The sequence below is a fragment of the Salmo trutta genome, chromosome 25 (genome assembly GCF_901001165.1).
Source record: "Salmo trutta chromosome 25, fSalTru1.1, whole genome shotgun sequence".
Taxonomy (NCBI): Eukaryota; Metazoa; Chordata; class Actinopteri; order Salmoniformes; family Salmonidae; genus Salmo; species Salmo trutta.
The window spans coordinates 34957321-34980272 of record NC_042981.1 but is presented as its reverse complement, the minus strand read 5'-3'; the positions used below and the strand labels follow the sequence as shown (position 1 = coordinate 34980272).

The 22952-nt window shown below is 42.7% G+C and overlaps 1 protein-coding gene across 2 annotated transcripts in view; it reads right to left on the bottom strand.

The window, feature by feature from the left end:
* The window catches only part of eipr1 (EARP complex and GARP complex interacting protein 1), a 69983-nt gene that overhangs the window by 46545 nt on the left and 486 nt on the right, over nt 1–22952 (bottom strand). For both annotated transcript variants that reach the window (XM_029713820.1, XM_029713821.1), the window contains 2 exons: nt 22854–22937; nt 12810–12942 (listed from right to left, as the gene is read on the bottom strand). In XM_029713820.1, the coding sequence (XP_029569680.1) occupies nt 12810–12942; nt 22854–22937 (217 nt within the window). The remainder of the gene's footprint in view (nt 1–12809; nt 12943–22853; nt 22938–22952) is intronic.

Below are 22952 nucleotides of genomic sequence, written 5' to 3'. Positions count from 1 at the left end.
GGGAATATGCAATTGGCATGCTGGCTGCAGGAATGTCCACCAGAGCTGTTGCAAGATAATGGAATGTTAATTTTTCTACCATAAGCCTCCCCCAACTTCGTTTTAGAGAATTTGTCAGTATGTCCAACCGGCCTCACAACCGCACAACACGTGTAACCACACCAGCCCAGGACCTCCACATCCGGCTTCTTCATCTGCAGGATTGTCTGAGATCAGCTACCCGGACAGCTGATGAAACTGAGGAGTATTTCGGGCTGTAATAAAGCCCTTTTGTGGTGAAAAACTCATTCTGAATGCCTGGGCCTGGCTCCCCAGTGGGTAGGCCTGACTCCCAAGTGGGTGGGCCTATTCGCTCCCAGACCCACCCATGGCTGCGCAGCCTGCCCAGTCATGTGAAATCCATAGATTAGGGCCTAATGAATTTATTTCAATTGACTGGTTTCCTTATATGAACTGTAGCTCAGTAAAACCGTTGAAATTGTTGCATTTATATTTTTGTTCAGTATAGATAGCTACAATAGTTGCCTTGGTAACCAAACAAACAGACTTGCTAGCTTAGCTAACCAAACCATCAGTCCTTGTATGCTATTAAGAAAATCGAATTCAACAACGCCAATAATGTTTTCAATTCAACTTTTGCTTCCAAAAGCTGCTCAAACATAGAACATATAAGAATGAATTTCATAGCCATTGAATAATACCGTCCATTACACAACGAGTGGGTCTAATCCTGAATGCTGATTGGTTAAAACCGCATTCCAGCCAGTGCCTATTTCACAAGTTACCACTGGCTAAATCCATTGTCTCATCAGCTCAGCCAGGCAATTTATATACTAGATCTACACTGTAAAAAGCATCTAGACATGATCTCCCATCTGTTTTAGACTAGCATTTAGTTTTCAACAGCGGAGATTTGTATAAACCTCTCTGACATTTGCAACATTGTTTCAATATTGAAATTCGATATCCAGCTGTCCCATAGTAATGAACGTGTCGGTAGTCAGGACGAGACAGACAGGCTGGCAGCTCTTCTCAGCCAGTCGAAATCATGAATCAGCATCATTTTAATGGACCTATACAAAGAAATGTGAATATAAAAACACAGAAATACAGATAGTTTACTGTCATTCCAGCTTCAGTTTGAAGCCATTATGTTAGCTGTGTAGTTGGCCATCTCTTCTGAACAGTGGCCTGGCAAGAGAGCAAATGTTCTATGCCAGGCAAAATTGCACATCATTAGCTTGTTATGGATGTATCCCACCCAAAATCACTAGAAAATGCAAATTCAGCTACTTTGCTGTTATTCTGGCTGCACTGTTTTCCGTGACTGTGTTAGCCACAGCTGGCTAGCTACCAAGCAAAGGATAAGAACGTTGCCAGCCATCATGGCAACGGAACATTTAGAATGAACGACTGGGTCGCGTCCATAGATTTACAACAAAAAGACTTAACAACTGTGTCGCATCTCTGGCAACCGAACCGATAGAATGCATGACGGCCAGAATATATTGGTAACCCGTTGTATAAAAGTGATAACGCCTTTGAAGCCGGTGTTCGGAGGATATATTAGCACGGTTTGCCGGACCGAGACACTGGCTTCTCGGGCAATATCACTTAAATATTCCATGCTCTAGTATGCCCTTCAAGCAAATTAGAAATGAGTATTCAACAATGCCATGGTATAAATGACTCTCTCACTTGACTCGCTCCTGCTCTAACTACTCACTATTATTTTCAAGCTTCAAATTTTAATGTCACGTGCACAAGTAGAGTGAAATGCATTTCTTGCAAGCTCAAAACCCAACAGTACAGTAATCAATATCAATGTAGTACTACAAATAACATAAGGTAGAACAAAAACACACAATAAATAAAAATAAGAACACGAGAAGTAAGTAAGCTACACAAAATACTCTGCGGGCTGTCATGTGCCTTTTACGGAAGATTGGCTTCCGTCTGGCCACTTTACCATAAAGGCCTAATTTGTGGAGTGCTACATAGATGGTTGTCCTTCTGGAAGGTTCTCCCATCTCCACAGAGGAACTCTGGAGCTCTGTCAGTGACCGTCAGGTTCTTGGTCACCTCCCTGATCAAGGCCCTCTCCCCCGATTGCTCAGGTTGGCCAGGCGGCCAGCTCTAGAAAGTTATTGGTGCCTAGAAGACCAGCATCCCGGAGTCGCGTCTTCACTGCTGACGTTGAGACTGGTGTTTTGCGGGTACTATTTAATGAAGCTGCCAGTTGAGGACTTGTGAGGCGTCTGTTTCTCAAACTAGGCACTCTAATGTACTTGTCCTCTTGCTCAGTTGTGCACTGGGGCCTCCCACTCCTCTTTCTATTCTGGTTAGAGCCAGTATGCGATGTTCTGTGAAGGGAGTAGTACACAGCATTGTACGAGATCTTCAGTTTCTTGGCAATTTCTCGCATGGAACAGCCTTCATTTCTCAGAACAAGAATAAACTGTCGAGTTTCATAAGAAAGTCCTTTGTTTCTGGCCATTTTGAGCCTGTAATCGAACCCACAAATGCTGATGCTCCAGATACTCAACTAAATCTAACGAAGGACAGTTTTATGGCTTCATAAATCAGTTTTCAGCTGTGCTAACATAATTGAAAAAGGGTTTTCTAACGATCAATTAGCCTTTTAAAATGATAAACTTGGATTAGCTAAAACAACGTGGCATTGGAACACAGGAGTGACGGTTGCTGATAATGGGCCTCTGTAAGCCTATGTAGATATTCAATTTTTTTAAATCTGACGTTTCCAGCTACAAAAGTAATTTCCAACATTAAAAATGTCTACACTGTATTTCTGATCAATTTGATGTTATTTTAATTGACAAAAATGTTAGCTTTTCTTTCAAAAACAATAAAATGTCTAAGTGACCCCAAACTTTTGAACGGTAGTGTATATATACAGTCCTAGTCAAAAGTTTGGACACACCTACTCATTCAAGGGATTTTCTTTATTTTTACAATTTTCTACCTTGTAGAATTATAGTGAAGACATCAAAACTATGGAATAACACATATGGAATCATGTAGTAACCAAATCAAAATATATTTTAGATTCTTCAAAGTAGCCACCCTTTGCCTTGATGACAGCTTTTCACACACTTTGTATTCTCCCAACCAGCTTTACCTGGAATGCTTTTCCAACAGTCTTGAAGGAGTTCCCACATATGCAGCACTGATGCAGCACTCCATCACTCTCCTTCTTGGTAAAATAGCCCTTACACAACCTAGAGGTGTGTTAGGTCATTGTCCCGTTGAAAAACAAATGATAGTCCCACTAAGCCCAAACCAGATGGGATGGCGTATTGCTGCAGAATGCTGTGGTAGTGTGCCTTGAATTATTATTATTATTATTTTAAATCACTGACAGTGTCACCAGCAAAGCACCTGTCACATTCTGACCAGTAAGGGGTCATTTGTTATTGTAGTTTGGTCAGGACGTGGCAGGGGGGTGTTTGTTTTATGTGGTTCGGGGTTTGTTGGTATATGTGTTTTGTAGAGGGGTGTTTGTTTAGATTAGTCCGGGGTTTTTGGTTAGGTTCTATGTTGTGTATTTCTATGTTAGATCTAGGGTGTTTAGTTCTATGTTTAGTTAATTGAGATTGGGCCTTCAATTGGAGGCAGCTGTTCCTCGTTGCCTCTGATTGAAGGTCCTATGTATAGGGGTGTGTTTGTTGTGTGAGGTTGTTTTGCATTGTTATGTTTAGCCTGCAAGACTGTCGTTCGTTTTTTCGTTTTTGTTTAATGTTAGTCATAAAATAAAGATGAGCATTCACGTACCCGCTGCATTTTGGTCCACTTCCTACGACGACCGTTACAGAACCTCCCACCAACAACGGACCAAGCAGCGGAGTAAGGAGCATGAAAGGAATTATTTTGAGTCGTGGACTTGGGAGGAGATATTAGCCGGAAAGGGACCATGGAGGAAGGCTGGAGAAAACTGGGACTGTTACAGGGGTACACGATTGGCATTTAAGCCTGAGAGGCAGCCCCAAGAAATGTTTTGGGGGGGGCACACGGGTAGTTTGGCTGGGACAGGGTTAAGCCCCAAGCCAACTCCCCGTGCTTATCGGAGGCAGCCTATTACTGGTCAGGTCCCGTGCTATGGAGTGATACGCACGGCATCGAGGCCGAGCATTCACAAGTCGGTGTGCGAGGTGCCAGCGCCCAGCATTTGCCAGGGGGAAGCGGACATCCAGCCAGTAAGGGTGGTGCCAGTACTGTGCTCAAGTCCGCCAGTGCACCTTCACAGCCCAGTGTATCCTGTTCCCGCTCCTCGCACTAGCCCTGAGGTGCGTGTCTCCAGTCTGGTACCTCCAGTACCAGCCCCACGCACCAGGCTTCCAGTGCGTCAGCCTAGTCCAACTCGTCCTGTTCCTGCTCCTCGCACTAGCCTTGGGGTGCATGTCTCCAGTCTGGTACCTCCACTACCAGCACCACGCACCAGGCTTCCAGTGCGTCAGCCCAGTCCAACTCGTCCTGTTCCTGCTCCTCGCACTAGCCTTGGGGTGCGTGTCTCCAGTCTGGTACCTCCACTACCTTCCCTCCCTTTAGTTTGGGGGGGTTTATTTGTGTTTTATTTATTTAATTTTTTTGTGTGATGTGCATCTGGGGTCTGCACCTTTGGGGGGGGGGGGTGTACTGTCACGTTCTGACCAGTAAGGGGTCATTTGTTATTGTAGTTTGGTCAGGACGTGGCAATTAGAATCTAACCAAAAACCCCAGACTATGTTGTGTATTTCTATGTTAGATCTAGGGTGTTTAGTTCTATGTTTAGTTAATTGAGATTGGGCCTTCAATTGGAGGCAGCTGTTACTCGTTGCCTCTGATTGAAGGTCCTATGTATAGGGGTGTGTTTGTTGTGGGAGGTTGTTTTTGCATTGTTATGTTTAGCCTGCAAGACTGTCTAGCTGTCGTTCGTTTTTTCGTTTTTGTGTAATGTTCGTCATAAAATAAAGATGAGCATTCATGTACCCGCTGCATTTTGGTCCACTTCCTACGACGACCGTTACAGCACCCCCACACCATCACACCTCCTCCTCCATGCTTCACGGTGGGAACCACACGCAGAGATCATCCATTCACCCACTCTGCGTCTCAAATTTGGACTCATCAGACCAAAGGACAGATTTCCACTGGTCTAATGTCCATTGCTCGTGTTTCTTGGCCCAAGAAATTCTCTTCTTATTGTTTGTCTTTTAGTAGTGGTTTCTTGGCAGGAATTCCACCATGAAGGCCTGATCACCCAGTCTCCTCTGAACAGTTGATGTTGAGATGTGTCTTAACTGAACTCTGAAGCATTTATTTGGGCTGCAATTTCTGAGGCTGGTAACTAATGAACTTATCCTCTGCAGCAGAGGTAACTCTGGGTCTTCCTTTCCTGTGGCAGTCCTCATGAGGGCCAGTTTCATAATAGCACTTGATGGTTTTTGCAACTGCACTTGAAGAAACTTGAAACTCTTTACATTTTCCGGATTGACTGACCTTCATGTCTTAAAGTAATGATGGACTTGCCATACTATGGACTTCGTCTTTTACCAAATAGGGCTATATTCTGTATATCAACCCTACCTTGTTACAACACAAGTGATTGGCTCAAATGCATTAAAGAAGGAAAGAAATTCAACAAATTGACTTCAAACAGGGCCTGTTAGTCGAAATGCATTCCAGGTGACTACCTCATGAAGCTGGTTGAGAGAATGCCAAGAGTGTGCAAAGCTGTCATCAAGGTAAAGGGTGGCTACTTTGAAGAATCTCAAATATATCTTGATTTGTTGCTACATGATTCCACGTGTCATTTCATAGTTCGATGTCTTCACTATCATACTACAATGTAGAAAATAGTAAAAAATAAAGAAAACCTTGGAATGAGTAGGTGTGTTCAAACTTTTGACTGGTACTGTATATATTTGAGCCCATCTCAGTGAACTAGTCCATTGCGGAGGCCTAGACTAAAAGCCAATGTATGCTTGATTCAAAAATGTGGTCGGAGGCCTCATTTGGAGGGTGTGAAGCAATTGCGGGGCATGCAGAGGCCAAATCGAGCCTGTCAATGCACCTCCCGAATTGGTTGACGGTAGGTGGGGGCGGTACATCCAATATAAACACAAACTCAAAATCACTTTCTTGACAACAGCTCTGCACTGCTCCGCGAAGCGCAATAAGTAGGAACGCCCTGACTTCTGCTGAGGCCATATCCCCGTAAATGCTGCACGGCCAATGCACAGTCAGATTGACCATGCGCCCAGATGCACTTCTCTCTCCAGAATCCGCTCTCACCCGTTCATTGTTTCATAACTTCATTGTGTGATTTTTTTTGCGTTTGATTGTGAGTGCATATCAATTCCCCAATACATATCACCAGTAGTACATTACCGTTAATTCCTATAATTGTTTTATCTACAACGTTTGTTACATTGGTTACAGTCATTTATTTTAATGCATTCAATATTATTATTCCAGTCTTCCTGTTCTCATTGTCAGAGTGGACACATTGTTTGCAGAGCGCACAACCTATTCTACACTTGTGAGAAAGAACTTTTGGTTTATATAATTCCATTTACGAGTTCTGTCAATTTAGTTATTGTATTTTGTTTGGAGCACTCCTGTCAATGTTGAGTAATGATGCTCACGCATAGAAGTAGGCCTGTAGGCTACCTGGCCTGCGTGCAAATGTAGGCGTATAAATGTGCCTATTTGGGGATCTGATAGTATTTGTGATTGCCTTAACGGACCACCACTAATGACGTGTGGAGCTTCTCAAAGTAATGTTTTCTTCACCTCAAAACAGCAAGCAAACAGTCTGTTTTTACATCCATTGAAAATTACAATAGTTTACAATAGTGCCCGAAACGCATCGGATTTTTAAAACTTTGTTTCTATTGAACATGCCATACAAATAAAGGCATTTTAATTAATTATATGAAGAGTGCCTTGGTCCTCCTTTCTTTTTGATGACCAATTCACCCCTTTTACCAAAGAGCACCTTCTGTCTACCAAATGTTACTATTGTGTACCTTAGTAGCGCTTCCCTTCCTCCTCTTTCTACTAGTTCCTTAATGTATTTGAAACATCTTTCCAACTCTCCCTTTCGATAACCACAGCGTGTAAGGGAAACATGTCATGCTCTGATCCAGTGGAAACTTCATAAAGTAGGCTTCTTGACATTGCTTGACTTGGACTGAAATAAGTTCCGGTACTAATTTTGGGTGCTGGCTGGTACGGTTTAAACCCGCAAAACACCAATCTCAACGTCAACAGCAAAGAGGCGACTCCGGGATGCTGGCCTTCTAGGCAGTTCCTCTGTCCAGTGTCAGTGTTATTTTGCCCATTTTAATCTTTTCTTTTTATTGGCCAGTCTGAGATATGTCTTTTTCTTTTCAACTCTGCCTAGAATGCCAGCATCCCAGAGTCGCCTCTTCACTGTAGACGATGAGACTGGTATTTTGCAGCACCCGATGTCACAGGAAGGCCAAAAAGATCAAGGACAACAACCACCGAGCCACTGTCTGTTCACCCCGCTATCATCCAGAAGACGAGGTCAGTACAGGTGCATCAAAGCTGGGACCGAGAGACTGAAAAACAGCTTCTATCTCAAGGCCATCAGACTGTTAGCAGCCATCACTAACATAGAGTGGCTGCTGCCAACATACAGACTGAAATCTCTGGCCACTTTAATACATTTAATAAGAGGATTTAATAAAGGTATCACTAGTCACTTTAAATAACACCACTTTAATAATGTCTACATATCCTACATTACTCATCTCATATGTATATACTGTATTCTATACCATCTACTGCATCTTGCCTATGCCGCACGGCCATCGCTCATCTATATATTTATATGTACATATTCTTATTCATCCCTTTACATGTGTGTATAAGGTAGTCATTGTGAATTTATTAGATTACTTGTTAGATATTACTGCACTGTCGGAACTAGAAGCACAAGCATTTCGCTACACTCGCATTAACATCTGACAACCACGTGTATGTGACCAATAAAATTTGATTTGATTTGTTGGGAATGGACTCATAAGTAAGGTAAAGTGAAATTGCATTTGATTTGAATTTGTCTCCTAGTGTCTGCTGGAAAGCAGATAACCAGGTTTTCCTTTAGGATTTTCCCTGTGCTTAGCTCTACTGACAAGCATACCCTTAACATGATGCAGCCACCACAATGCTTGAAAAGGAGGATCTGAGGGCCCATGACAATTATTTTCAGCCTCCTTAGGGGGAAGAGGCATCGTCGTGCCCTCTTCACGACTGTGTTGGTGTGTTTGGTCTAGGTCTGACCCAGACAAAAAAAAATCTTGGCCGACCAAAGGTCGTCTGTTCTTTCGGCCAATCGATTGCTGAACATTTTTAAAATGTGTATTTTTCCCATATATAGACACCCTATGTGTTTTAATAAAATCAACTATGTGCAGTATTGTTTTAGTGCCTTGTTGCAAACAGGATGCATGTTTTGGAATATTTTTATTCTGTACAGGCTTCCGTTTTCCACTCTGTCATTTACGTTAGTATTGTGGAGTAACTACAATGTTGTTGATACATCCTCAGTTTTCTCCTATCACAACAATTAATAAACTCTGTAACTGTTTCAAAGTCACCAGTGGCCTCATGGTGAAATCCCTGAGCTGTTTCCTTATACTCCAGCAACTGAGTTAGGAAGGACGCCTGTATCTTTGTAGTAACTATGTGTATTGATACATCATCCAAAGTATAACTGATAACTTCTCCACAGTGTATTCGGCTCCACGGTGTCTTAATGTAACCGTAATTACTTTCCGACCTCAGTGCAGTTCAGTGTAAACAAGCATAACAGTAGGGTCGGTATTGGGGGCCTCCCTAGTGGCACAGCGGTCTAAGGCCCTGCATCGCAGTGCTGGAGGCGTCACTACAGATCCGGGTTTGATCTCGGGCTGTGTCGCAGCCGGCAGCGACCGAGAGACCAATGAGTCGGTGCACAATTGGCCCAGTGTCGTCCGGGTTAGGGGAGGGTTTGGCCGGTTGGGATGTCCTTGTCCCATCGTGCTCTAAAGACACCACTTCGGTCGCTAGTATTTCCTCGACACATTGGTGCGGCTGGTTTCCGGGTTAAGCGAGCAGTGTGTCAAGAAGCAGTGCGGCTTGGCGGGGTCGTGTTTCGGAGTACGCATGGCTCTCGACCTTCGCCTCTCCTGAGACCGCATGGGAGTTGTAGTGATGAAATAAGACTAACTATCAATTGGATATCACGAAATTGGGGAGAAAAAGTGGTAAAAAGTACCTTAGTTTCTATATTGAACAAAAATATAAAGGCAACATGCAACAATTTCACTGAGTTACAGTTCATATAAGGAAATCAGTTAATTGAAATAAAAATCATTAGGCCCTAATCTATGGATTTCACATGACTGGGCAGAAGCGCAGCCATGGGTGGGCCAGGGAGGGCATAGGTCCACCCACTGGGGAGCCACGCCCAGCCAATCAGAATGAGTTTTTCCCCACAAAAGGGCTTTATTACAGACAGAAATACTCCTCAGTTTCATCAGCTGTCCAGGTGGCTGATCTTAGACTGCTAAATTCTCTAAAACGACTTTGGAGGTGGCTTATGGTAGAAAAATTACTGCATGCTCCCAAGTGACGTAGCGGTCTAAGGCACTGCATCTCAGTGCTAGAGGCGTCACTACAGACACCCTGGTTCGAATCCAGGCTGTATCACAACCGGTCATGATTGGGTGTCCCATAGGGCGGCGCACAATTGGCCTAGTGTCATCCGGGTTTGGCTGTTGTAGGCAGTCATTGTAAATAAGAATTTGTTCATAACTGAATTGCCTAGTTAAATAAAGGTTAAAAGGTGGACATTCCTGCAGTCAGCATGCCAATTGCACACTCCCTCAAAACTTGAGACATCTGTGATATTGTGTTGTGTGACAAAACTGCACATTTTAGAGTGGCCTTTTATTGTCCCCAGCACAAGGTGCACCTGTGTAGTGATCATGCTGTTTAAGCAGCTTTTTGATATGCCACATCTGTCAGGTGGATGGATTATCTTGGCAAAGGGGACATGCTCACTAACAGGGATGTAAACAAATTTGTGCACAAAATTGGAGAGAAGGAAGCTTTTTGTGTGTATGGAAAAGTTCTGGAATTGTTTATTTCAGCTAATGAAACATGGGACCAACACTTCACATGTTGAGTTTTTGTTCTTTGCCAATTCTTTGGATATATCCATTATAATGATCCTGATAAATTAATTTGCCTGGCTCAGAGAAGCTGTTAGTCTCGTCATGTTCATATGCAGGGCAGATTAAGTTTATGAACGCCTGGCTGGGCTGCGGGACAGTGGATGCGCATTTATACTTGCAATAGAATTTTGCGGGAATTATCGTGAATAACTCCCTGCTATCAACCAATCAGCATCCAGGATTCAAACAACCCGTTTTAAAATTGACTTTATACCATGACATGGCATTGTTGAATACTCGTTTCTGATTGGCTTGTATGACATTGAAGAGCATAAATTATTTCCTTATAATGCAAGTTATAATTCAATGGCTATGAAATTCATTCTTACATGTTCTATGCTTGAGCTGCTTTTGAAAGCAAAAGTTGAATTGAAAGCATTATTGGCAATAGCAAGCTGATGGTTTGGTTAGCTAAGCTGTGAGCTAAACGAGCAAGTCTGTTTGTTTGGTTATCAAGTAAACTTGTTAGCTGCCTCCCGAGTGGCGCAGTGATCTAAGCATAAATCCTGGCTCGAGTCTGGGTTGTGTTTCGGAGGACGCACGGCTGTCGACCTTCGCCTCTCCCGAGTCTGTACGGGAGTTGCCGCGATGGGACAAGACTGTAACTACCAATTGGATACCACGAAATTGGGGCGAAAAAAATTTATAATAATAAAATTGCTAGCTACTTCAGTGGACGTTGAACACATTTCGACCAGAAATATGTTAAATTATAAACCAGGTGGTTCGAGCCCTGAATGCTGATTGGCTGAAAGCCGTGGTATATAAGACCACAGGTATGACCAAAAATGTATTTTCAGTGTTCTAATTACGTTGGTAATAGCAATAGGGAACCTCGGGGGTTTGTGTTATATGGCCAATATACCACGGCTAATGGCTGTATCCAGGCACTCTGTGTTGCGTCGTGCGTAAGAACAGCCCTTAGCTGTGGTACATTGGCCATATACCACACTCCCTCATGCTTTATTGCTTAATTATAGCCCTGGTATAAGTGGGATATTCAACTCGGGGCTAGTGCATCGTGGAACCTTCCACGTCATACATTCTTTTCCAGAGAACGCATAGCCCCTTGTTGATTATCTCTTGTATAATAGTGAGTAGCTAGAGCAGGAGCTAGTCAAGTGACAGAAATAATATTCATAAATATACATTTTGTGTGCGACATGCATGTGTCTGTCTACAGTGGGGTGGTCTGGTCTCTGTGCTCTAACGGGAGCTGTCATCGTGTGAGCTGAAGCATGTAGAGCCCAGCTGACAAGAGAGAGACCGAGACAGAGCGAGAGATGGAAAGAGAGAGAGCGAGAGGGAGGGAGAAAGAGAGAGAGGGAGAAAGAAAGAGAATAAGAAAGACAGTATGAGAGACGGAGTGAGAGACTGTGGCCCTCTCTCCCTCTGGTGTCTGCTGCCCCTAGAGGCCTACCCTGGCCTCCACACCTCCCTGTTCTCGCAGTCGCTCACGTCGCTGTCTACCACTGCACGCTATGCCACGTTCACACCCCAACCACACCACCTTCACAAGAGACAGCCTATCTTCTCAGATCAGATAGTGGATAGAAATGAATTTGCGTCAGCAGCAGCAGAGACATAGTGGGTAGAATGGGGGCATATGATCTTCACTCCTCCACTGCGCTTCTCTTTGACTGGGGCTGCTCCATTAGATTGGATGTAATGGCAATTACATTTCTCTTTTGAACTGCACACTGACATATCGTGTTTCACAGCCTTGTTTTCAATGCCTCTCTCCCCGTCTCTCTCTTCAAAAACGGCAGTACATCCAGAGGTGATTCAGATTGTCACCAAGGCCAAAGGCATTCATCTAATGAACTCAGAAATTTAATTACATTTTTTTTCTTCTCTCCCTCGTCCAAATAGTCGTGTTCCTTTAGATTTTTAATTGCCTCGTGGCAACTGTTGGCAGAAGGAGTGTGAGGGAAATGTGACATGTTACTTTAGCATAATTGCTAGCGTGAAATTGTTGGGAGCATGGTGTGAGTCTGGCCTTGTATGTCGTGTGTGTGTGTCCTATCTAGGCCATGGACAGGGGTGGACACGGCTGGCTACCGTCTTGCCTAGATGGCTACCTTAAATAATATCCTTTCAGGTCAAGACAAAATTCAGTTGCTATACCTTATGGGGCCCTTAGTTTTTCCTGAACACGTGACTTCACTAGCAAAAACTCTGGCCCCTAGTTGTGAGAGAGACTAGTGACAAAGACAGGAAAAAAAGACTGAAAAAAGGAGAGAGAGAGAGATAGACTGAGAGAAAGAAAAGAGAGAGAGATAGACTGAGAGAAAGAAATGGAGAAGGAGAGATAAGCAAGGAGACAGACAGACAGACAGACAGACAGACAGACAGACAGACAGACAGACAGACAGACAGACAGGAAGGAGAAGGAGAAGGAGATAAAGAGAGAGACAGGCAGAAAGAAAAGGAGAAGAAAAAGGGACTAGATGCAACGGGAGAGTGTGAGTGTTAGTGAGAGAAGAAAGGAACTAGATACAACGGGAGTGTGTGAGTGAGAGAAGAAAGGGACAAGATGCAACGGGAGCGCGGAAGCCTCACTTTTGTTGTAGCAGGTCGACAGCACGGCTTTATCTGCAGGACTGGCGCTGATGTGCCATATCTCCCCTGCCTGGTGCAGCAGGACGCTCTTACTAATGATGTTATTCTCATCATCAAAGTCAATGATGTGGATCTGTGGGAAGGAGAGAGAACGAGAGGTGGGGAGGGGAGAGGGAGGGAGAGCGAGAGAGAGACAGACAGAGAAACAGAGAGAGGTCAACAGCACGGAAACAGAGAGAACGAGAGCAGTGAGGACGAGGTTGGAATGAGCTCCTCTTCCGTCATCTCTCACCAGTCACCCTAACCCTCAACAATTCAAAGCACCCCTCACTTCTCAAAGAAAAAAGTTTCACTTTAATATGACAGTAAATGCAATCTTAAATGCAAACATCACTTCAGTATTCTTAACTTCACACACCCACAGTTTTTTTTGTATTGATTTCCCCTTCAAAGCAGCGATTAAACACCCCTTCAAAACTTGGGTTAGATTCATAGGAGTTACAGAGAGATTCACATGTCTAAGAAAGGTCCGATAGACGAAAAAAATTGAATTTAGCTCACCACACATCACAGCATATGATAACTAATATGTGAAACATGAAAGCAGGGAGGGGTCACTCTCTGTGAAATCAGTAAAACATGACTGCAGTAGTGATGGTCATGTGACATCCTTTTGCTCCAAGGTAGGCCTTTTAGTGTGACAGGCTACAAGGAGAGTTTAAAGCATTGAAACTCAGATATGGTGGCTATTGGACAATGGTTGAAAGGTGTTGTGAAGCCAAAGCCTCCTGTTTAATTGATTCCAGATTGTCTAACAGCCATGAAGTTACACCATATATACAAAAATATGTGGACACCCCTTCAAATTAGTGGATTCGGCTATTTCAGCCACACCTATTGCTGACAGCTGTATACATTAAAGCACACTGCCATGTAATCTCCATAGACAAACATTAGCAGTAGATTGAAAGTCACTGAGCTTTTCAGTAAGGCCAATGTGGCACCATCATAGGATGCCACTTTTCCAACAGTTCATCAAATTTCTGCCCTGCTCGAGCTGACTTGGTTAACTGTAAGTGCTGTTATTGTGAAGTGGAAACGTCTAGAAGCAACAACGGCTCAGCCGCAAAGTGGTAGGCCACACAAGCTCATAGAATGGGACCACCGATGGCTGAAGTGCGTAAAAATTGTCTGTCCTCGGTTGCAACACTCACTACCGAGTTCCAAACTGCCTCTGGAAGCAAATCATCTGGAGCTTCTTGAAATGGGTTTCCATGGCCGAGCACCTGCACACAAGTCTAAGATCACCATGCCCAATGCCAAGCGTCGGCTGGAGTGGTGTATAGCTTGCTGCCATTGGACCCTGGAAACGCGTTCTCTGGACTGATGAATCACGCTTCACAAACTGGCAGTCCAACAGACTAATCTGGGTTTGGCGGATGCCAGGAGAATGCTACCTACCACAACACATAGTACCAACTATAAAGTTTGGTGGAGGAGGAATAATGGTCTGGGGCTTTTCTTCATGGTTCGGGCTAGACCCCTTAGTTCCAGTGAAGGGAAATCATAACGCTACAGCATACAATGACATTCTAGACAATGACATTCTGTACTTCTAACTTTGTGGCAACAGTTTGGGGAAGGCCTTTTCCTGTTTCAGCATGACAATGCCCCCGTGAACAAAGCGAGGTCCATACAGAAATGATTTGTTGAGATCGGTGTGGAAGAACTTGACTGGCCTGCAGAGCCCTGACCTCAACCCCATCGAACACCTTTAGGCTGATTTGGAACGCCGACTGCGAGCCAGTCCTAATCGTCCGACCTCACTAATGCTCGTGGCTGAATGGAAGCAAGTCCCTGCAGCAATGTTCCAACATCTAGTGGAAAGCCTTCCCAGAAGAGTGGAGACTCTTATAGCAGCAAAGGGGGGACCAACTCCATATTAATGCCCATGATTATGGAATGAGATGTTCGATGAGCAGGTGTTCACATAGTTTTGGTCACGTAGTGCATCTTGGCATCCTCTTAAAAGGTCAGCAGAACACAACGTTAGCATCCCAATTGAAAACGTTGGCCCAATGTATGCAAGCAAGCAGTGTGCAGGAAGTTGGGACCTCTTGATTTGACTTAGGCTTATTTGAATTTACCATTCTGGAAATCTTTGATTTACGGACTTTGATTTACGGATGTCGGATCTTAACTTGATCACTATTTTGTCTCAGAGAATGTTCCTGCTGCATCAGGAATTTCAAATGAGCCTTGAGAGTGCCTAAAAAAGAGCAGTTGTCTTTCTATCCATGCGGGGGCAGTCGAGTCATTGGGATCAGGGTTTGCTATCAAAATCATTTTCTCTCTCGCTCGCTCAAACACTGGTCTTATAACCGCGACATTAAACATGGATCTGAAATGCAGACATACGCGTCAACAAACATCATTTTATACAGCTTAATAACACAAGATAGATATTGGTCTCCACTGGGCCATGACATAGAAGTGTCAAGTGTATGGGTAAGGTCAAAATTACCTTCAATCGTGGCCTGCGGTAGTCTAGCGGTTTGGGCTGCTGCCTTCACTGCAGCCGAGCACATACAGTACAAGCCTACCGTGTCAGCAATGGTTGCAATTGAGATCAGCTGTGCGGGTGAATTTAGCACGTATTGATGGTGTAACGAGACATCTGCCGATAATATAGTGCCATCGATGGTTTCAATAGGCCCCTTGTTATTTGATAATATTCCAATAGGCTACTTGTTAGCCTATCGATTGTCAATTAATGAAAGGTGTGAAAATCCATAATAGGCTACTGTGGCTGAGTTTATCAGCTGATATGAGCCATCAGTTGATTGGCAGATGTAGGCCTACTGTAGAACGATAACATTTCCTTCAGTGTGGATGTCGTTCACGTTTTATAGATAGGCTATGCATAATTTGTCAGTATATACTCAAAAATATAAAACGCAATATGTAAAGTGTTTTATTTTATGAGCTGAAATAAAAGATCAACGAAATTTCCATATGCACATTTTTTGCACACATTTGTGTATACCCATTAGTGAGAATTTCTCCTTTGCCAAGATAATCCATCCACCTGACAGGTGTGGCATATCAAGAAGCTTATTAACCTGTTGAAGACAGAACCCCTAGCCAACAGCGAAATACAAAACCAACTAAAATACCACAATTCAATTTTCTCAAACAAAACCTGAGAAGATTCTATACAGGAAGTGCCCTGTCTGACAATTTGTTCTCCTTCTAGGGCATCTCTATCAAAAATACAGCATCTCTGCTGTAACGTGACATTTTCTAAGGCTTTCATTGGCTCTCAGAAGGCCCCAGAAAGTGGAATGAGAGCTCTCCAGTCTCTGGGCGAAAAACAGCAGGAGTTTTTGTGAGTGGTCCTGCTGAGAACAATGACACTGGAGCGCGCATGCACGAGACGACTCCATGTTTTTCTTTCAGTGTTTGAATGAATACAACGTCGCCCGGTTGGAATATTATCGCTATTTTACGAGAAAAATAGCATAAAAATGTATTTTAAACAGCATTTGACATGCTTCGAAGTACGGTAATGGAATATTTTGAAATTTTTGTCACGAAATGCGCCCGCGCGTCATCCTTCGGATAGTGACCTCAACGCACGAACAAAACGGAGCTATTTCAATATAACTATGGATTATTTCAAACCAAAACAACATTTGTCGTTGAAGTATAAGTCCTGGGAGTGCATTCTGATGAAGAACAGCAAAGGTAATCCAATTTTTCTTATAGTAAATCTGAGTTTGGTGAGGGCCAAACTTGGTGGGTGTCAAATTAGCTAGCCATGATGGCTGGGCTATGTACTCAGAATATTGCAAAATGTGCTTTCACCGAAAAGCTATTTTAAAATCTGACACCGCGATTGCATAAAGGAGTTCTGTATCTATAATTCTTAAAATAATTGTTATTTTTTTTGTCAACGTTTATCGTAAGTAATTAGTAAACTCACCGAAAGTTTTCGGTGGGTATGCTAGTTCTGAACATCACATGCTAATGTAAAAAGCTGGTTTTTGATATAAATATGAACTTGATTGAACAAAACATGCATGTATTGTATAACATAATGTCCTAGGAGTGTCATCTGATGAAGATCATCAAAGGCACGATAGACGGGGCCATGTACCGTCAAATCTTCGGTGAGAACATCTTTCCCTCAGCCAGGGCCTTGAAAATGAGTCGTGGATGGGTATTCCAGCATGACAATGACCCAAAACACACGGCCAAGGCAACAAAGGAGTGGCTCAAGAAGAAGCACATTAAGGTCCTGGAGTGGCCTAGCCAGTCTCCAGACCTTAATCCCATAGAAAATCTGTTGAGGGAGCTGAAGGTTCGAGTTGCCAAACGTCAGCCTCGAAACCTTAATGACTTGGAGAAGATCTGCAAAGAAGAGTGGGACAAAATCCCTCCTGAGATGTGTGCAAACCTGGTGGCCAACTACAAGAAATGTCTGACCTCTGTGATTGCCAACAAGGGTTTTGCCACCAAGTACTAAGTCATGTTTTGCAGAGGGGTCAAATACTTATTTCCCTCATTAAAATGCAAATCATTTTATAACATTTTTTACGTGTTTTTCTGGATTTTTTTGTTGTTATTCTGTCACTCACTGTTCAAATAAACCTACCATTAAAATTATAGACTGATAATTTCTTTGTAAGTGGGCAAACGTACAAAATCAGCAGGGGATCAAATACTTTTTTCCCCCACTGTAACACTTTGCCTTCAGGACAAAAAGTTAACTTCTTTGCCACATTATTTTGCAGTATTCCTTAAGCTCCTTGTTGCAAACAGGATGCGTGTTTTGGAACATTTGTATTCGGTACAGGCTTCCTTCTTTTCACTCTGTCAATTAGGTTAGTATTGTGGAGTAACTACAATGTTGTTGATACATCCTCAGTTCTCATAGCACAGCCATTAAACTCTTAACTGTTTTAAAGTCACCATTGGCCTCATGGTAAAATCCCTGAGCAGTTTCCTTCCTCTCGAACAGCTGAGGTAGGAAGGACGACTGAAACTTTGTAATGACTGGGTGTATTAATACATCTTCCAAAGTGTAATTAATAACTTCACCATGCTCAAAGGGATATTCAGTGTCTGCTTTTTTATTTTTACACATCTGCCAAATCGGTGTCCTTATTTGAGGCATTGAAAAACCTCCCTGGTCTTCTCTGTGGTTGAATCTGTGCTTGAAATTCACTGCTCAATTGAGGGACCTTACAGATAATTGTATGTGTGGGTTACAGAGATGGGGTAATCATTAAAAAAATAATGTTAACCACTATTATTGAAAACAGAATGAGTCCATGCAACTTATTATGCGATGTGTTAAGCACATGTTTACTCCTGAACTTATTTATGATTGCCATAACAAAGGGGTTGAATACTTATTGCCTCAAGACATTTAAGCTTTACATTTTGTATTAATTTCTAAAATGTTCTATAAACAAAATTCCACTTTGACATTATGGGGTAATGTGTGTAGATCAGTGACATAAAATCTCAATTTAATACATTTTTAATTCAGCCTGTAACATAACAAAATGTGGAAAAGGTAAATGGGTGTGAATCCTTTCTAAAGGTACACTATGTCCATTTATTATAATCCACATAAGAATTCACACGAGACGAACTGTAACCCGCACATAGCCTACATAAGGTACAATGTAGGTACTACGTGCATTGTATACAAACACCGCTTCAAGCTGCCCCCTGGTGGCAATTCTATATTCTATATTAAAATTATCCTGCTGCAGGATTATTTTCCTCCTGCGACGAAAGTGGTCAAATTAAGATCTGACATCTGTAGGTTGTAAAGCAGTGACAATCATCTGGTTTGATGTGGTTATTAACACACATCATTCTAATAAGGCTGAGTCTCACTGCACCGTGGGAACCATTAATCTGGTGGCACCGGACAATAACTCCAGGCATTCCTCTCCCCTGTTCATTTTTTACAGGCTGGGAGGAGAAGAGCAGAGCATTGGAACGGCAGCATACAGCATCCTTTAGCCTCCTCAAAGTCACATAGGCTGCCATTAACCTTGGGCTGGAACCCATTGAGCCAAAATTATTACGCAAAGTTATAATTTTATGGAAGGGAACCATACAAATAAATTCCGGTGCTGGTGGGACAGGGTAATTGGAAGGAGGGCCAGTAACAGGGCCCCTGAATGAACCCAGGTCTGGAGGAGAAGTCCCATGGGTAATTTATTCTGTGTTATTCTCCAGCTGGAGCCTGTAGAGTGACTCATCCCTCCATCCTCTCTCTCTCAGAGGGATAAAAACGAGCTGGCCGATGGCCTCCACTTTTGAGCCTCTTAGTTAAAGCTCTTTAGTGGTGCAGATGACAGTAAGTGGGGCAGGGGAGTAAGGAGATGGCAGAGGTGGTACGGCAAATATGCTTTCTCTTTTTAGTACCCTTTAAAGCCACACACACACACTGGAGGATCCCCAACAATGTGCCATTCATATTGCCCTGCCCTCTCAGGGCTGAAGTGGCACTTGAGGTGAGAGGAGAGGGTAAATTAGATATCTGAGCCCCACATTAGAGACAATGAAAGGATAAAAAGCCAGGAGGCGTATTGTCATGTCCAAAGGTACTGTATAAGTGCCTCTGAAGCCAGAGCCAATCAGGTGGGGTCTTTATGTGATCAATTCTTGAGGATGGGACTGAAGTCATCTTCAAGGAAGAACACTTTCTGGAACATCCAATAATTGTACGTGAAATAGCATTTCAATAATGATTGGCTGAAATTATTGCTGTCTTTGTTATAATTGTAGTGCATTCTGAAATGCTGGTACAAAACACCCTCTTTTGTTTCTCAACATCACCTGTCAGTGCTTGGTGCAGGCATCACAGCAGTACGATCATTATGAGTATTTGCCTCTCAAAAACATGGTGTGGGTGAGTCAAACATAAGTACCGTCTGTCTGTCCAACCACAGGGATATGTTCAAAGTGGGCTCCAGCTACATCTTAACACCCATAGACTTGTAAACAACAGCCAATCCCAGAATCGAAAAAAAGCATTGGCAATTTTTCTCACCAAAGGATGCCAAAAACATTTCAACACAGACATCAGTCTCTCCTCTCTCCCTCTCTAAAATCACTGATTATCTCGCCCTCATTTATGGCCAACTGTTTCTGTCGGTTGTCTATCTGCACGATGACCTAGAAAAGACCACACACACACACACTAAATTGGAGTCAGCCCAATACCCAGTGACAGGCGCCAAGGCTAAGCCTGTCCTCACATCAATACCTGGTTCACACAGGCCTATGCGGCTAGCATGATCGCAGGCTTGTTTGCTAGGGCTACAACTCTCAAAGCCACCAGTTACTTTATAAATGTAATATGTTACAGTTACCTGTCCAAAATTGTAATCAGTAACGAAATTTGTGGGTTACCGAAACTCAGTAACATAATCGGATTAATTTCAGTTTACCTTCCCCTTAAGAGGCATTAGAAGAGGACAAAAAGCCATTTGTAAAGTATTTATAATCAGATTACATGTAATCAGTTACTCCCCAATCCTGAAGAAGTTAAAATAAGCAGAACATGGCATGGACAGTCATAGCACAGGCAATGAGATATTACATAGTTGTGAGATATCAAGCCCTGCAACAACACGTGGGCCAATCCTGGGTGGAATCCCTGAGGTACAGTATATAATTAGGGTGGAAGTGGAATACCCCATTGGGAATACTAGAGGCCTTAAGGTGCTGGGACGGGCAGCCACAGGACTAGATCAGAGAACGGAAAAAGTCCACTCTAGGTTTTTCCATAAAAAATAGATAGGGAGAAAGACATCATTTTTTGTACAACCTTTAGATTGCATGCCAAACTGGGGCCCACATTTGAAGAACATCCACATTGTTTTGTACAACACCCTTCTTCGATGCTCTTTGAATGTAGAATTATCGTTAGGTCCAATGCTCCCTCTAAGCTGCGCAGGAAAGCACAAGATTGAACTTCACTCAACTCTAGAGTTTTCCCCGTTAGTTAACACTATCAACGTTTCCCTTTACTGTGGGAATTGTGATCGAAACAACGCAATATTAGCCACTTTCAATGTAACACTGAAACAAAACAAACTATGCAAGACTTAGTATGCAAAACTAATTATGCAAGAGATTTTCTTGTACGCAGAGCGTATTGGAGTAGAATTGAATTGCATTGACAGGCACGACTCATACTCTACACAGACCGGTGCGCCATAACCAATCAGAGCTGCAGTAGGTCTACATGCAAATAGCCATTGCCATATATGGATCTGTGCCATTCACTTTGAACTGTTTACAGCATAAGCAGTCTCAAGTAGATTAGCTTGATTTGAGATGAAAGTGAGAGCTGAATGTAGCCACCTGTGCACATTTGTTCATATTCTTTGCTAATTAGTGAGTTATTAGCCCAGTTATAGCTTATTTCTGGTCAACAATGGAGGAGTGGTTGCTTCCTACAAGAGCACAAAATGTGTACATTTCTAACCATCTTTGAAAAGTGAGTCAGGTAAAGAGCTTTTTTTATGTCTTAAAAGGACAGTGTTGTATTTTGAGACTGTCTTGAATAACCCTATAGGCAGAGGGTAGCATAATTTGACTCATTCTCTGATAATTGTATGGGAATAATAATGCATTTTATTTTGTAGTGTTTTTTTGCATCAAAGAACACAACATTTTCAGTCACCTCCTCGTCTGAAGGACAAGTGGATAAACAGGTTAATGTCAAGCCCTGCATGTTTTTTTCAAAAGTCTCATGGAATGTAGGCCTACATTGAATCACCACACATTGGCTGCTACTCTAGGCTGAATGATAGAACAGCAATGTCCATGTTAAAATGTTATGGGATGCATTTTTCTCCATTGTTGCTGATGGTAGGCCACACAGTAGCCTACTTGGCCACTGTTAAAACGGTAACTTAAAGTGGGTACAGCCTCAGTGTTTACAGTAAACATGCGCCGGAAGATGCACAGAAATTTCACAATGTTCAAGTTCGCGCTCAGCAGACCTGAAATTTGCTCAGTGAACATTGGTTAGGGCCATACATTTACATGTAAACGGCCCCATGAGCACCAACATGTGAAGTTATAGGAGCCTGTCGAATCTAGTGTCAAATGAAAGCTAAGAGTCTATATTTTGTAGAAATTAAAGGATATATATTTTTCAACCATTTTCTATCCTAAATATTAGGAATAAGCAAAGGCGTTGATTTCTGATCAAACAGATAGAAAAAGGTCTTAGAAAACATCTACCAGAAAAAGTCTTAAAAGGTATGAGAAATACAGTACATCAAAGCACAATGTGGAAGTAAAGAGCCCTGCCAACTAATATCAACATTTATATTGAGTTTTGGAGAATTTTTTGGCCTTTTGTAAGTTTAAGAAACATTGCCCTGTGCCTTGAAATTCCATTACCAAAAACACACATACCTTTAAGATATTTTCTAATTTCTCTCCCCGATGAGGGAGGATAATGAAAGTTCACAGGAGTAAGAAGTAAAAGGTAGCCCTACATTTTTTTTTTTTTTTACTGATATCCATTTGGTTTATGAAGTTATTGCCCCTTGAAATTCTGTTACCAAATTGGTAGCAGAATGTCCGAAAAATCTGACAGAATTACTGCAATTGAATTGGCTGCAATGGTAAATCATAGTAGTCACAAACTATAGTTGGGTCACCTGCTACAGTTCTCCCTTCCACTGGCATACTGTAATATTCAACTCATAACTGTTTTCTTTCTCTTTTGTGAGAGAAAGAAAGCTCAGTTGGTCGAGCATGGCGTTTGCAATGTCAGGGTTGTAGGTTCGATTCCCGCGGGGGAACAGTACGAAAAAAGGATAAATGTATGCACTCACTACTGTAAGTGACTCTGGATAAGATTGAAAACAGTCTGGACAACCCTTCCCTCTCTCTCTCTCCAGTTAGTATTCCTCTCCTAGCTCTTACTGACACAATGAGCCCCCTCTTTTTACATTTTTTGCCCATATACAGCTGTGTAGTAGGTTGTCTCACCTGATTGTCAAATTTGAGGGACTGGGTGCCCACAAGGAATCGAATGGCATCTGATTCAGCTGTCTGGGAAGTAAGTGCACGAGCCTGGAAAGGCAAAAC